The sequence below is a fragment of the Gobius niger genome, assembly GCF_951799975.1.
Source record: "Gobius niger genome assembly, chromosome: 1".
Taxonomy (NCBI): domain Eukaryota; kingdom Metazoa; phylum Chordata; class Actinopteri; order Gobiiformes; family Gobiidae; genus Gobius; species Gobius niger.
In genome coordinates this window covers 60,965,577-60,980,687 of record NC_136852.1, presented here as the reverse complement: position 1 = coordinate 60,980,687, position 15,111 = coordinate 60,965,577, and the positions used below count along the sequence as shown (strand labels likewise).

The window sequence follows — 15,111 nt, the reverse complement described above, 5'->3', positions numbered from 1 at the left end:
TTTTTTTCACCCCGCGGGTCCTGCATAAAGACAACGGAATAAGTTGTGACTGAATTCAATGAATGCGCGTACTGAAGCATAGTATGCCCGCTACCGGCATTTTTTGACCCGCCCCAACCCGCCCCGCGATCAAAGGAGATTTTCACGACCCGACCCGGGTCCGCGGTGGAACCCACAACATCACTACTATGGACCCAAACGGGGGTGAAGAAAAAGGGTACTATATTGTAAGGCGTAATAACACCTTAGGAGCACTTCGACGTCCGCGCAGTGATATGGACGGACGTTATGGAGCGGATGCCTGCTCCTTTAAGTCTACAGCGTTGAGCACTAAAGCCAAAATCATTCAGTTCACACAGAGAACATTTTAAACACGTCCACTTCACACAACAATCAGATCAGAATATGTCTAAAGAGGTCTATCTATACTCATGGTGCGTGGAACAGGATACCTTTTGTTGGCAGAAGCTGTAATTACTTAGATACAACCTAAACATATAAAATAAAGACAAGTCTAATATTTGATCAAAACAAACATTTGATATGAAAACATGGGAGGAGGGTTATTTGCTTAGAGAACAATAATGGCTGATAATGAGATATGTTGAAAGCCTGAGCATCGGCAAATAATCTTTGCCTTGGTTTGAATGGAAAATATGGCCGCCTTGTTTTATTCGGCAGTTAATGAAGAAAAGGGTGTCATTCTTTGTTGGAGAGCAGGAGTTATGGGCTTTTGCAGTGTAGTAATAAGCCTGCAAGCTTCACCATTGACCAATGCTGAGAGCCAATCTCAACAAACACTGGCATTAAAGTCCAAAGAATTATGTCTGTTTCAAGGGTGTATTAGCAAAAACAACCAACTCCAGCGGTTTTAAGACGTCAGGAGCTAATTAAAGTCCATTTCGCTTTTATTACTTGCAGTAATCTGACCCTGTTGAACTTTGTACACCTGCAAAATAATACTGTCAAAGTTAGGACGTGCTAACTGACTGAATTTGGGAGAAACAGTTAAGGATGTGAAGATGAAGACTATTTATTATGTGTTTTATCACAACAAAGCTAAGTGCTCCCACACAAACTTGCAAATAAATAGGAATTTGTTGGCTGGATGGTGGAGTCAATTTGTAAATCGCTACATCTTGTTTCTAAATTTTCACCCCAGCACAAACTAAGGCTTTATTGCGCCTAGTGTTTAGTAGCCTGTATTTGAATCACTTTCTATAAGTGCATTTGTACAGTAATCCGTTGTAAAAAGTAGTTGTGGTAACACAAATATTTATGGCACTGTTCTTTATTTTTTCCAGTTTATCTCTAAATTTCTATACATTTTGTAACTTTTGAATCATAGCTGTGATTGGATTTTTATGCAGCATTATTCAGCTCCGAAGTAAATCCATTGTCTCAAAGAAAAGACAATGTAGCAGCCAACTAGATGCACTTTCTGTTGACTGGAACTAAATGTACTCCCAGTATTAATCAAAAGACTTGTTGCCTCGCTTCCATCAGTCTATCCCAGGGCAGCTGTGGCTGCAACAGTAGCTTACCAGCATCGAGTACGGAGTACAGGCTTGTAAAGCACAACACAAGTGTAAGGCATGATTATTGTTTTTATTAAAAGGAAACTTCCAAGAGCCGTACAGAAAGGACTGAAACTAACTTGTTCAACTGAAATATAAAGGGCATTAGTCAAATTTGCAGCCAGTGATAATACATTCTGTGGCTTTCGGGCCAGTGTTGTTGCTGTCTTTCTTTAACATATGAAAACAACAGTGTTGTGACACACAGCTGCCTTGTATTTGGCCATCCTACAGACCTACATCATAGCCTTGTTCTGTGAAATGTATCCAAATGTTACTGTTGGCTACATGTAGGGTGTGACTATAGCGGCGGGGCCCTCCCCTTGGTGTAAAGTGGTTTCCTTAATTTATGCCGGGTCAGAAGTAAAGGTCATACTTTAGGAGATGTGAAAAAAGCCTGCTAAGGTCACACGCTAGCTTTCCAGATGCCGGAGCCGTGTGATCAAACGGTTCCCAATTAGAAGCATATAATTTGGTAACATTATGATATTAAAGATGGCAGTTCGGTTTTCCCAAGCAAAACTAACTTTGCACGCGGCTCACCATAATTTAGGGTTCGGCTGCATTTATGTGCGGGGTAATGGGCCAGGAGGGGCTGCAGTTCAGTTGCTGTGCAGAGGGAGACAGGGAAAAAGTGGTTGGTAGGCTTTCAAATATGCATTTCTTTGGTCCAGCAGCAACAGGATGAGGGTAGGTGTGAGCATGTGCGACGTGGGAGGAGCGGGGCGTTTGGCTGGAACTGCCAGGGAAAAACGTTTTGCATGAAAAACAATGGCGGCTGCTTCTGGTCGTCATGGTGAGGCCAAATAAACACAAATAAATGGCAGTAACAGCTTTTACTGTATGATATGTGATCAAAAGCTTATGTGGAACATCCATAAACCTTCCGTTTCATTTATTACTATACAATTAACTGTGTCCTCAAGATATTCAGAAACCTGTGATGACACTGACAGCATGCACATCCTGTAAAGACAGGTAGTAAAAACAAGAGTTGAGGAAAATGTCATCCAGGATTCTTCAGATAATAATGCAGAGCATAAACTGAAAACCAACCGTGACTATGTGAGGGTAATAATATTGCAACCTTACTTCATGCTTGCTTTCATAAATGTCTCTTACCATGTCAGGGAGACACACTGCCAAAGTTTTGTTAACAATAACTAGCTTATTTACATCAATAAAAAGGTTTTAGAATTAGATGCACAGCTTTTACATCATAGAACAAAACTAATTGTATTTCGCTACTAGACTTGGCGGCGGGATTACAGGGCCTTTAAAGCCACACCACGTAGAATTTTACCCAATAAATAAAATTGAAATTCTTGAAATTCAAGCATTTATTTAATGACAGATATTTTCCTTATTGAAAAATACATCATAAATGTACAAACAAACATGTGCTTTTGCTGTGAGTCAGTTACCGGAAGTGGGTATGTCTCCAGCTCGTCTCCATGGAGATGCTAACTAAAGGGTTAGGTCCTCATCCAAATTCATTATGAGATTACCCACTGCAAAAATATAGTTTTCTGTGTCGAGCTCGTCATTTGGAACACGTGTTGTACTGATGGAAACAGAATAGTCCAAAATGTTACGCAGTGTGCCTTTAAGTTGTATGTTTGTAGGTTGCAGGTCCGTTTCTACAGGGGTGCAAAATGCTTGCATCTTCACTTTTAGTTGTATTTGCACCCCTTTCAAATTCTGAAGCACCGGCGCTGGGTTGCCTTTATATGGCTCAAAAATATACAGTGGCCTTCCTACTCAAGTAAAATTGTAAGTAGAAACATTTGACTGTTCATTGGGTTCAGTGACATCCTTTTTTTTAATCAACTTTTTTTTTCTTCCCTTTTTGGACTCTTGGCCGACAGCAGTAGTTGTTATTGTTTGTAATTTGTAGATGTTAGGTGTGTTATTTAGGCCCATCATAAAGTTGGGTTCCAACACAACAGAGTATTAGTCTATTGGCTAATGGAGCATATAGGCTTGTTATGTGATATTCCCGATGCAGATTAGTTCAAGGCATTCACAGCGCACACTTCAGAGCTGAAGTGAGGTTTGCTCACTTTAGTGACCCTTCGTAGGCAGGTTAACAGCGGAGCGTGCAGGAAGAAGGATTCACTCACACGTGCCGCCGAGCAGAGAGCTGGTCCCACGAGGTTTCCGCCTGTTGCAGCTCTCTCACTCCATTGACTCTTTCATTAACCCCTTATCAAAATGTTTTTCTCTCCCACACTTTAACAACGTCAGCCCGGCAGCTTTTCCCCTCTGCAGCATCCTTGTTAAACTGTTCCACCTACTGGCCATACCGGATACAAGATCCATTTGTCCAAATTCAACTTTTGTCCATTATTCTGGGCTGATGTTCGCCTGGCAAACTCAGCATCGACTCTATAACTATAACGGATTTTATAATGTTTGATAACAGATTCGGATAGTACAAAGTTAGACGTTATTATACGCACATTAATTAATTTGAAATGGGGGTTATATATATTTTTTTAAATGACAATAGGTATATTAATAGTCAAATAGGCTACACAAAAATGTTCAAGTGTAGTTGATCATCAGGTTTTCTATTCTGTTTTTTGACAGTTTAAACCTTTTTTTTATTATGCAATTTGGTAGAATAACTTTTTGAGCGTTGAGTGCCCACTAGTGGCGAAGAATATGCTTACAACTGAATTAATGCTGCCCAGGAACATTATAAAAAGTCTAAATGGCATTGATGTATAAATATTGTTTTTGTGCTCACTACTTGTGTTGATAATTTAAAATAGAAAGGATAGTGCCGAGTATTTACGCACACATATGATTGCTCGCACAGAACCTGGGATGATGATCAGGTGTTCATTCAGAAGCACATTACTCAAAAATAAACATTTCATTATGTGCCCTGCAAGTCACACAGTTTTCCGTCTTATTTTTCAAATTAGATTCTCCCAATTTAACACAACCGAGTCACGAAAACCCAGCTAAATTGGAAAATAATAAGAGACAAGAAGTTTTTTGTAACCATTGTAATTCAAGTACAATTCCCTGATATTACAGATAACAAAAATAGTAAAGACATTTCAACCATTTCCAATTTACTTTTTTGTTCTTAAACATGGTCATATGAGCTTATTTTGAGCTCTTTGTACGATTACATAAAATGCATGAGGGTAAAACGGCAAAAATATAGTTGCATTTGTTCATTATAGCGAAAAAAGTACAGTTTACCTTCATCCCACCTCCAGATCTACCAACAACCTCTGACACATTTAGCACGTTCAAAATTCTTCTTCAGCATTTCTGCATTTGGAGGTCTTGAGTTGCTTTAGCCGCTCGACGCACTCCTCCACACTGCGCTCCCCGTGCACCTTGTTATCCCTGGTGCGCACATTCACAGTGTTGCTGGTCTTCTCCTTCTCCCCCACCACTGCCATGAGACGAGGACGTGCAAGAGTGAGAGGGCAAATCGGTTAGTATGCAGACAGAAAGTATGCAAACAGGAGTGATCTGGTAGCGAGGTGTGGTGGTACTGACCCAGGATGAAGTTGTACTGCGCCAACTGTGCGTTCCTGATCTTTTTGTTCAGAGTGCAGCCGGGGTCCAGGTCCACATCGCTCATGAAGCCAGCGTTGTGGAACTCCTGTCGCACCTGTTGAATCATAGACAAGCAACACTTTAAATTCATGACCTAAATTAAGATGCTTCTAACTTTCCAAACAAATTCCGAGCTTCCAAATTCTTCACGATGCGTTTAAAAGCACTTTTTTACAATTTGCTGTGTCACCGTCAGAGAAACACTTACTTTATAATTAGATTTGTTACACTAATGTATATATATATATATATTTTAAAAAAATCAGGTATAGAGCCTTTAACCTCTTAACCCCCGCCTTAAAGGGACTATACGGAGTTTACTCGTATAGTACTTACTCCTCCTACATGTTCCAGCCATGTCCTAATGTGTAGAATGAGCTCAGTTCACCACAACTGCCTCTAAAATCCTCCACTGTCACTCAAAAAGGTGTTAATTCGGGTCCGAAGTGCCGTCATGCACGAGCTTAATATAGAAGCTGCTGTTACGCATAAGACCTGACGTGGCAGTAGTGAGCATAAAATGACTAACTTGCATCTAGTCTCTTTAACCAAATGTGTTTTCAGTTCAGATTTACCTAAATGGCCAAAAAAGGCCAGTGTAAAGCCTCATTTGAAAGCTAAGACCTACAAAACTCATCTAAGCTGATCTTTTTCTTCAGTCTTCGTCACTTTTTCAACACTTAGTTTCCATTGCTTTTGTTGCGTTTTGGTAGCCTGGCTAACGCCAGACTAAAATCACAAGTGATATTTAGTCTGGGGACCACCAATTCATTTTCTCGTAGGAGAGGTGTGGTTTACGATCGTCCATAGCCGTTTATTGGGCACTATCATGCCACAGCCAATCGTATCCGATGACGTATGACGTACCCGCTGTAAACTTTCGAGCTAAACTATTTATCGGCTGCTGTCATGTTTGATCCGTAAATAAACTTTTTTTCTTTTTTATCCGTAAATAAACTACAAGTTTCCTTATATCGAATAGCTCGTCCCATCCCTCCTCGTTCTTTGATTGGTTCCAAAATCCATGCGAAAATTTCGGCCATGGTCCCCAGGCTGCTGTGCAGTTCAAAATGATTCGAGCGCACACAGCAGCATGGCGTTAGCCAGGTTAGCGTTTTCGTCAAATTTTCCTACTTTTTTTGTACCTTTTCTGTCACTCTTTTGTCACTTTTTTGGTCACGTTTTTGTCGCTCTATTGTTGCATTTTCATCCTTGTTTTTGTTTCATTATTGTCGCTATTTTGAGGCTTTTTTCAAAAAGCTTTTAGACTTGGGTAATGCCAAGCTGGAGAAAATGTGCTCTGTTCAGGTGGGGGTTAAGAGGTTACTGTGATAAAAGGGCCCAAAACAAATGTGTGTATCATATAGTATACATGTTCCTCCTGACCACTGAGTGAAAAGAGTCTTTATTAGCATGTGGTTGTGGAATATTCTCAGTGTTGATGATTATAACTAGGAAAGAATAGGAAGTTCGACAGTTTGTGAAAAACTAATTTTGCTAAACAATTAGACCAGAACAAACCGTTTAATGTGGGTTGTTGTCGGCCTGCAGGGCTTACTACCCATCAAAGTGATATGAATGATGAACAGCCACAAATGATGCACATGAGAGCAAATCCTCATTTGAGTGATTTGACTAGTACAACCGGCCTCTAATTTGCAGAGAAAATATCCTACTTAAAACGGAGTTGGGCCTGAATACACAATGCGTTGCTGAGGTTCAAATAGTGAAGTCCGGAGACAAAGAGCAATTACGTAAACAGCTAACCTTCTGGGCGTACTCCTCACAGGTGGGTCCCACTGGCACCAGCATCACTTGTCGAGGAGAGAGCCACAGAGGCCTGAAAGAGAGCAGTGTATTTAGAGCAGGCACACGTGCAGGTGACCTCTGCACATATTTACTACTCCACAAAACTGCGGTCCTCGGGAGTCTGATCTGGAAACTGTTATTGTTACTGAACGAATGCAGACAACACACCATTTGCCTCCGTAGTTCTCAGTCAGAATGGCAATCATCCTCTCCACTGAGCCCAGAATGGCTCTGTGGATGATGACTGGCCTCTTCTTGTCGTCTCCGTCGTGGCTGCAAGACAAACACAGAGATCAAAGTCCAGTCAAATCAAAATAATGATAAAGAATCGTCATCCGTGCCTACAAGAAGTACCTGACAAAGGTGAGATTGAAGCGGATAGGCAGCTGGAAATCCAACTGGATAGTGGCACACTGATGATATCGACCAATGGCGTCCTTGATCTGAATGTCAATCTACAAAGACAGGGCAACATTCTTAAGCCAAAGGACCAGCTCTTCATGTTAGTCCTGCGCCTGTTTATTTTGAAGTACCTTTGGTCCGTAAAAGGCTCCATCGCCAGGGTTAAGTACCCATTTTTCACCAAACTCATTTAAGCTGTTTTCAAGTTGCTGTAAAACATAAAGTTAGCATTAATGACCTCAGAGTATTTTGTATGCTGATGCAAAGCCATTTATTTATAATCTTAAACCAGTCACCAAGCTGTAAAGTGTGAGTCTCAGGGTTAATCTCTGGATTCTTGAGCGTTAATGAGGTGATGGAGACGAGCGACACATTCCAATGTGCGAAGTGTTTGAAATCCAGTTTCGTTTTTGGTGTTTGAATTGGCAGTTTTTGTGGAAGCAAACATTCACCACTTGTTTGGCCTTGAAAATCTGTTAAAATCTCGGATTTATCGCATTAGTTCTCGAATAGACTTTAGCTTGTAATGACTTGGTGCTGCTCCCTCGAGTCATTCATTAAATGATGAAACTCGGAAAATTAGAAAGTCGTTCGAAAGTTCATTTATTTCTGCATTTAAACTAATACATGATAGAGACTCATTACATGCAAACTGACATATGTTAAGCCTGTATTTGTTATAATTATGGTGATTATGGCTTACAGTCAAAATATTCTAATTTTATAAGATTTTTCATTTGGGGTTTTTACAAGCTGAGCCATAATAATCTGAATGATGAACAAATAAAGGCTTGACATATGTCACTTTGCATGTAATGAGTCTATCATATATTAGTTTCACAGTTTAAATTGAACAGAAATGAATGCACTTTATAACGATATTCTAATTTTCCGATTTGCACCTGTACATGTTGTATCCACTTTGACACTGAATTGAAATTTCATCTATTACACGAAGCTGTTCATACTTAATCAATAACATTTACTGAAACAACAGTCAAGAGGCTGTAGTTTTATTTAAAAGACAAAAAGACTGATTGTTGCACCGTATAATTCTGTTACTCGCATTATAGTGCCTACAATGTTACAGAGTAGTAATAAATGCGAAGTGGCTCCCCTGAGAAGCCTTTCTATTTGACAGCCAAAGCAGACACTAATAACCCTGATGCGGACTCTCGTGAGGACAGGGGACCAATTTCTGCCTCAGAAAAGAAGCCGAATGAGACTTGTTCATTACAATATAAATGCCCTTTGTGCCTTCAAATCACACGCTCCCCATTTACTGTCTCACTGTCTGTGGATTTCCAATCTGATAACCTCGCTACGGCGCGCTCCCGTTCATCATTACCTTTTCTGCTTGGTCCCAGATTTGTGGCTCTCCCAGGAACTTCTCAGGCCGCGTAGAAAGATTGAGTTTGAAAGAGAAGCCAAACACGTCATACACAGCCCGCAGGAAGTCCAGGCAGCCTTTGATCTCGCTCTCAATCTGCAGAGAAAATCAAACGTTAAACAACTCTATCAGTGATGCTGACTGCAAAATTCATGCTCCGCTGGCAAGGACTTTCCAATGAATTAAATAAAAGGTTTCCAAATTAAGACATCAGTAGTGGCATTGCATTTAAGTTCGTATAAGTAGTTCTTTAACATCCTCCTTTATACAGCCCGAAACACAACCATGAATATGATTCATGCGATTGTTAAGTAAACAGTCTGGCATGTGATAAGTGATGTCAGCGAGTGTGCTTTTAACCTGGTCCATGGAGCAGAAGATGTGTGCATCGTCTTGTTGGAAGCGGCGCACTCGGGTGAGCCCCGTCAGCGCCCCCGACAGCTCGTTCCTGTGCAGTACGCCGAAGTCAGCCATGCGCACGGGGAGCTCTCTCCAGGAGCGCGGGCGGTGGTCAAACATCAGGCTGAGGACCACCGGGAGGATATGAAACATTATCAACTTGAGGAATATTAATATGTAACAAGAAGCAGGTAATAACTTGCATAGATAGACATCATGCATTTAAAGCAGAACTAAGTAACTCATGTCCCTAGAGGCCATAAGCGCCACTGCAGGTGTCATAGCATGTTGCGGTTCTTTACTCATTAATTGTCCGTGAGAGTAAATAATACGCTGACAGAAAAGACAAAGGGAGAGAGGGATATTGTACATCCAATTACACAATGGAGATGTTTCTTTTCACTCAAACTTGGCTGTAAACAAGTTAAGTAGTGCTAGCCCATAGTTAGCTTTGCCCGTTAGCCTGTTAGCTTCTTCTTTGTGATTCTATTAGTGTGTATTGGGAACTCCGGGTCGGAGCAGGGAAAGCTGCAAGTGTGATTTTCTGGCCAGAGACACCAGGGGGAGATGAAATGCCCCCCCAAAATCATACCATCAACACTTGTATTACTCCCGCAGGGACTACAAAAAGGATTTATTATGGTTAACAAGTGCTTTAAATAGTAGGGTACTGTGTTAATATAACTTGAGAAAATTAATAACAGGATGTGGAATTGGTCTTGTATAGCAACTATCACCAAGGAACATTTTCATTTGAGTCTCATCCAAAGGCCTCCATACCTTTACCGACTATGCTTCTGAGTGTGACTGAGTAGGAATGGGTTTTCACTGGTAAAAGATAGTCCACTGTGCAATTTGGAAAAGGCAAGTTTCTCTGAAGAACACATTTATAAATCTGTGCAACCTTGGGGAGAATATACAGTACAGTCTTATTGCTCACCAGTGTCCAGGACAATTCATAGGTTTCAGAGCAAATGTCTCCTTCTCCACCTCGAAGGAGAACATGTTCTCACTGTAGTGCTGCCAGTGTCCAGAGGTCTGCCACAGTTTACTATTGTAGATGTTTGGGGTCACCACTTCCTGGAAACCCCTTTTCCTGTACTCACTCTACGGGGACACAAAGAAAGAAATCCTTAAAAAAAAAAAAAGAAGAAAAAATCCAGAACTTTCTGAAACAAATATTAACATTGTCCTTATGTTTATTGAGCTATTGTTACAACAGAAGACAGGAATGATAACACTGTACTACTCTACAAATCCAGGACACCACTATAGTCACATTTTTTCATGTCTTTGTGGCCCTTTTTTAAGTTAAAGAAATACCGTTACATCTGAGATTTCCAAGAGTTTCAAAGAACACAAACACATGTTTTGTGAACATTTCATTCAAAAACTGTTATTGTAAATAAATGGCCCATTCTTCAGAAAAAGAAGATGAAATTTAAGCCCCTTGCTTTTCAACTTTCTAAGACAAATTACTGAGAAACGCAAACTTTTCAAGTTTGTGAAAGCAAACACTCACTCGGATGAACTCAATCAAGGTGTTGTAGATATAGGCCCCTTTAGGCAAGAAGAAACAGCTTCCAGGGCTCAGGTCATGGAAGAAGAACAGGTCCTGCTCCTATAGCAAAATAACAGAGCAATTAGTGTTTGCGGTGACTGCCCGAGCTGGTTTCAAAATGATTTAATCCAGCGTCATCACTAAAGACATATCAGACCAGATATACCAGAAGAACAAACAGCTCTACACCTTAAACCATGTAATGCGCACCCTCAATTGTAATATACTCATTTGTAGCTAAATGGATCCAATTGCAAATAAAAACATCCATGCTGGTTGTGTTTTTCTATTGCTTGAATAAAGCTTTAATAATCTATTTTATTTTAGGGTCAGAGTTCGTCAATTGAACTTCAACAGGTGTGCTCACTGCATTGGTTAAAAGTTATTATGGCGTAGTGTGAAAAAATAACTTGATTTGACCTACTTCAGCAGAATGGTTCACTGGGGACCTACACTTTTGTTGTCAGCTAACTTTGGGGACACAACAAAGTCTTTTCATGTTTTACTTATCGCTGAATGACCTTTTCTCCACATTCATTCTCAGGCCTGACTGCTCCCACCTGCCCTTCCACACGCAGGTCCTTACCCGGCCCAGTTTACGGTGGTCTCTGTTCTTGGCCTCCTCCTGGAATCTCTCCCATTCTTTGAGCATTTTGGGGTCAGGGAACGAGATGCCATAGATCCTCTGGAGAGTTTCCATGTCCGCCTTCCCTTCCCAGTATGTAGATGAATTCTAGCACACCGGAGAAAAAACAACAACACATTTGCCGTTTCATCATTTTTTTCCACCCCCATGGGAAAGCTGTATAAGATACAAGTGCTGGAAATGGGAACAGGCCTTTACACATCCAGGACACAGACAATAAAGTGATTTGAACAAGAGTCTGTCAGGAGAGGACACCACACCCTCCAAAATGTGCTTACCTTGTGAATCTTAAGAGCCTTAATCTTGCCGGTATGTCGAACATGGGGGCCACGACACAAGTCAATTAGAGGGCCACACCTAGAATGAAAAGACACTTCTGTTTCAGCCTAATAACCTGAGGTGTCATTTAAACGGTCAGAACCCATACGTCACCTGTACACAGTCGTAGTAGGAGTGGTGACTTTCTCATTGAGGATGCGGCACTTGAACTTGTTGTACTGTCAGAACATACGGCTGTTAGTGTTAATGCCCTGAGCAGTGATTTTGTGCCTCATTGATTTAGAAATACCTTAAACATTTCCAGCAAAGTCTCTTTCTTTATCTCCAGTCGCTCGAATGGCTGCTTCTCCTTGATGATTTTCTTACACAGAGTTTCCAAGCCAGGAAAGTCGTTGCTCGATACACCACTGCACAAAACAGATGAACCATTTAAAGTTACAAGAAGATTGTTATTATTGTAATTCTATGATAATTCCCGAAGTTTAAAGAGCTGTGAAATTACGCTCAGTTTGACCAGCACATTTTATTTTATGGGGACAAAGTCCTTGGCTTTAGGACTACTACTGCAATGTCAGAATATCCTTGCACAACACATTCACCACATCGTGATTTGCATAAAATGGCTTCATTATGGAGGTTACAGAATTAATTAGACAGCACTCTGCGAGCCTTCCTGCAGCCCAAGAGCTGAAAGAAGTGCATTTATTTCAGGTAAAGATCAAGTTTAAATGTTCTTCTAATTTAATTTTCCAAAAATTAATGGGGAGATTAATTCTGTATATTTTCCAAATTCTTTTTTTCTGTTTATTTAAAAAAAAAAAAAAAAAAACTAAGCCATTAAGGTTAAGGTATATTTGAATGATCCCTGTCGAGGAAATTTGTTCTGCATTTGACCCATCCTTCGATACCACTGGGGCAACCTGTAAGAGCACTGGGCGTGCCTGACCCTTAGCCAGGCTAAGGGTCAGAAAACCGGAGAAAACCTACGCTGACATGGGGAGAACATGCAGACGCCACACAGAAAGACACAGCTGCGCTACCGTGCCGCCCAATGACTACATGAATTCACGATGGAATTACTTTGCAGGTCCAATTTCAATAATCTACGTGGGAAGAATTGCAACTAGATTTGCAATTTATGTTTTAAAACTAAACTAAATTGAGATCTAACCTATAGACTTGAAAGGAAATAATGTTATCCGCAAAGTATAATGTACTGCCAAAATAATTGCAGTCTTTACAATTCGGTAATTGCAACCATTCAAATTGTGACCTTGAAAAGTTTACAATCCCCATCAAAGACCACCTTAACCTCGGCTAACTTTAAATTGACTGATACTTACTCGCTACTGGCCTCCAGAAACATGTCATAATAGAAGCCATTCTCAATAGGAGGGCCATAGCAGAGACAGCCACCATACACTCTCTCCATCGCTTCACCCAAAATATGTGCACTGGAATGCCAGTAAACCTGAAATTAAAATGGACAGTGAGCAAAGACTAATATTTAGGAGTACTACATATAAAGAAATATCATATAATTCTGTTACTGCAAACAAGCTCTAGTCAAACACTACAGATTCAAAGCAAGCTCTGGGCTTTATTTTGATTATGTATCTCAAATTCATCAAGATTGCACCAAGATTATAAAGTTGATATAAGACAGAAGACCTTTCACTCTAACCAATTATTCAAATACACAATTAAATGATTCAAGTGAATCATCAATTTAAAGTCCATTAAGCAACTTTTTATGGGAAAAAAAGTTAATATTAGTGCGTATTTGACCTTACAGTGACCCAGCAGCTTTATGGGTGGTTAACATGGAGCCTTTACTTTCCATCCCAGTGGCCTCTAGGGTGCGCCAAGGCCAATTGTTTTTTTATGTTGGAAAGCAAAGGCGCCAAGCCATACAGCCGCTGGGGCACTATCAACTTTTTCTTTGCATCACCTTTCACTGGAGACTTTAGTGAGTTCTCAAGCTTTATTAGAACTTACAGCTTGAGCCTCTTCATCATCAAACTTGAGTAACTGTAGGCTGCAGCTGTCCTCGAGAGGTCTATCCAGGTCCCACACAGCATTGTTTACTTTGGCAATCACTGTGTTGTCAGCAAGACCTTGACTAGTCAGAGAAAATTAACTTAAGTTAAAAGGTGCGGTGATATACAATGACAAAAAGAGCTTGCTTTAGTAAACACACCTGATTCCACAGGCTATCTGGTAAGGTGTGCTCTTCCAGGATTCAGCATCAACCACCTTCCCATCCGGCAGCGTCACTTGTATGGGCTTGCTCTCATTTGTGGCCCGCTCTGCTATTAGGGCATCATGTTCAGCTTTCAACTTTGCATATAATGTAAGGCGATTTTCGATGTACTCAGGGGCGGGTGAAAGCTATTACAAAGAAAATAAAGAAATAAACAGTCAGAAATGATTCAATACTTATTGACTTGTATTATAAAGAGAAAGGTGAAGCTGGGTTGCTCATAAAAATAGCTTTTTGTATTTTTCACATCCCTTCATTTAACAGTTAGAAATATCTGATATAATGAAACCTTAACACTATTTGCTTTGCTTTTAAAGTAATTTTCAATTAGTCAGCTAAGGAGTGGCTTGGTTTCTATTTGTTATTACACCTAAATAAACACAAACGAGTTACACAACATAATTTGCGTTCTGGTCAAAGTGGGAGTCTCCCTACATGTTTCCTAAAATACAATATCGTTTCTCACCTCGGCTTTTCCTCCAGTGTCTCCTGCAGCTCCTTTTGTCTTCTTTTTAGCTTCACCTCCCGCCTGTTAAAACAGAAAAGTGCTTGGTTAGTAGACACCACTGAGGCTAAACTCACGATCTCAAATTTAAAAATAATAAAATTAAATTGTTCCAAATATACTCAAGCTGTCTGGTTGAGTGACTTGTCAGTCGAGCTATAAGTTAGCTATCTGCTAACATGCTGCATTCAATATATATATATAAAAAAAAAGTGTTATCACCTTTTTGCGGTCGTCAACTTTCATTTCACTCATTTTTTCTGCAACTGCCTCTTCAGCCATAATAACTTCCAAAAACCCCGGCCTCTAAAGGAATCTTTTATGGAACCGGACTGAAATGTGGCGACAGCGCCGGGTGACGGCCAGTGATGACGTACCCGGATATTTCGATTCTGATGCAACATTACCGTAAAGGGAGGAGCGAACACGCACATAAAATCTCCTCTGTGTGTTTTCATCATTAATGGTTTTTATATAGCTGCTGAACTCTTTGGGTTTTGTGTATAAATAACATATATGGATTGTAGTTATTTGGTGGTAGCACATTTGTCTGTCTTGTTTTTGTTTGTTTAAGTCTTAATGGGAAGAACAAAAACAAAACTTATGGTCTGAAGTGCTTCAAGTACTACAGCATACAAAGTTAATAAATCCAGATAGCCTACTGAATGTTTCTTACTATATCTTATTGTAAATAA

General features: G+C 40.3%; 1 protein-coding gene across 1 annotated transcript; it reads right to left on the bottom strand.

Annotated features, from left to right (window-relative positions):
- Positions 1 to 4,617: 4,617 nt before the first annotated feature.
- tars1 (threonyl-tRNA synthetase 1) lies at positions 4,618 to 14,816 on the bottom strand. Its single transcript, XM_079561400.1, has 19 exons — positions 14,639 to 14,816; positions 14,378 to 14,440; positions 13,849 to 14,039; positions 13,647 to 13,770; positions 12,992 to 13,119; positions 11,938 to 12,055; positions 11,802 to 11,866; positions 11,648 to 11,726; positions 11,310 to 11,456; positions 10,685 to 10,783; positions 10,103 to 10,269; positions 9,124 to 9,286; positions 8,722 to 8,859; positions 7,505 to 7,582; positions 7,326 to 7,426; positions 7,140 to 7,244; positions 6,930 to 7,002; positions 5,103 to 5,217; positions 4,618 to 4,995 (listed from the first exon to the last, which is right to left on the bottom strand). Exons 1-19 carry the CDS (start codon positions 14,696 to 14,698, stop codon positions 4,847 to 4,849), a joined length of 2,163 nt encoding a protein of 720 aa, XP_079417526.1. The 5' UTR covers positions 14,699 to 14,816; the 3' UTR covers positions 4,618 to 4,846.
- Positions 14,817 to 15,111: the final 295 nt, after the last annotated feature.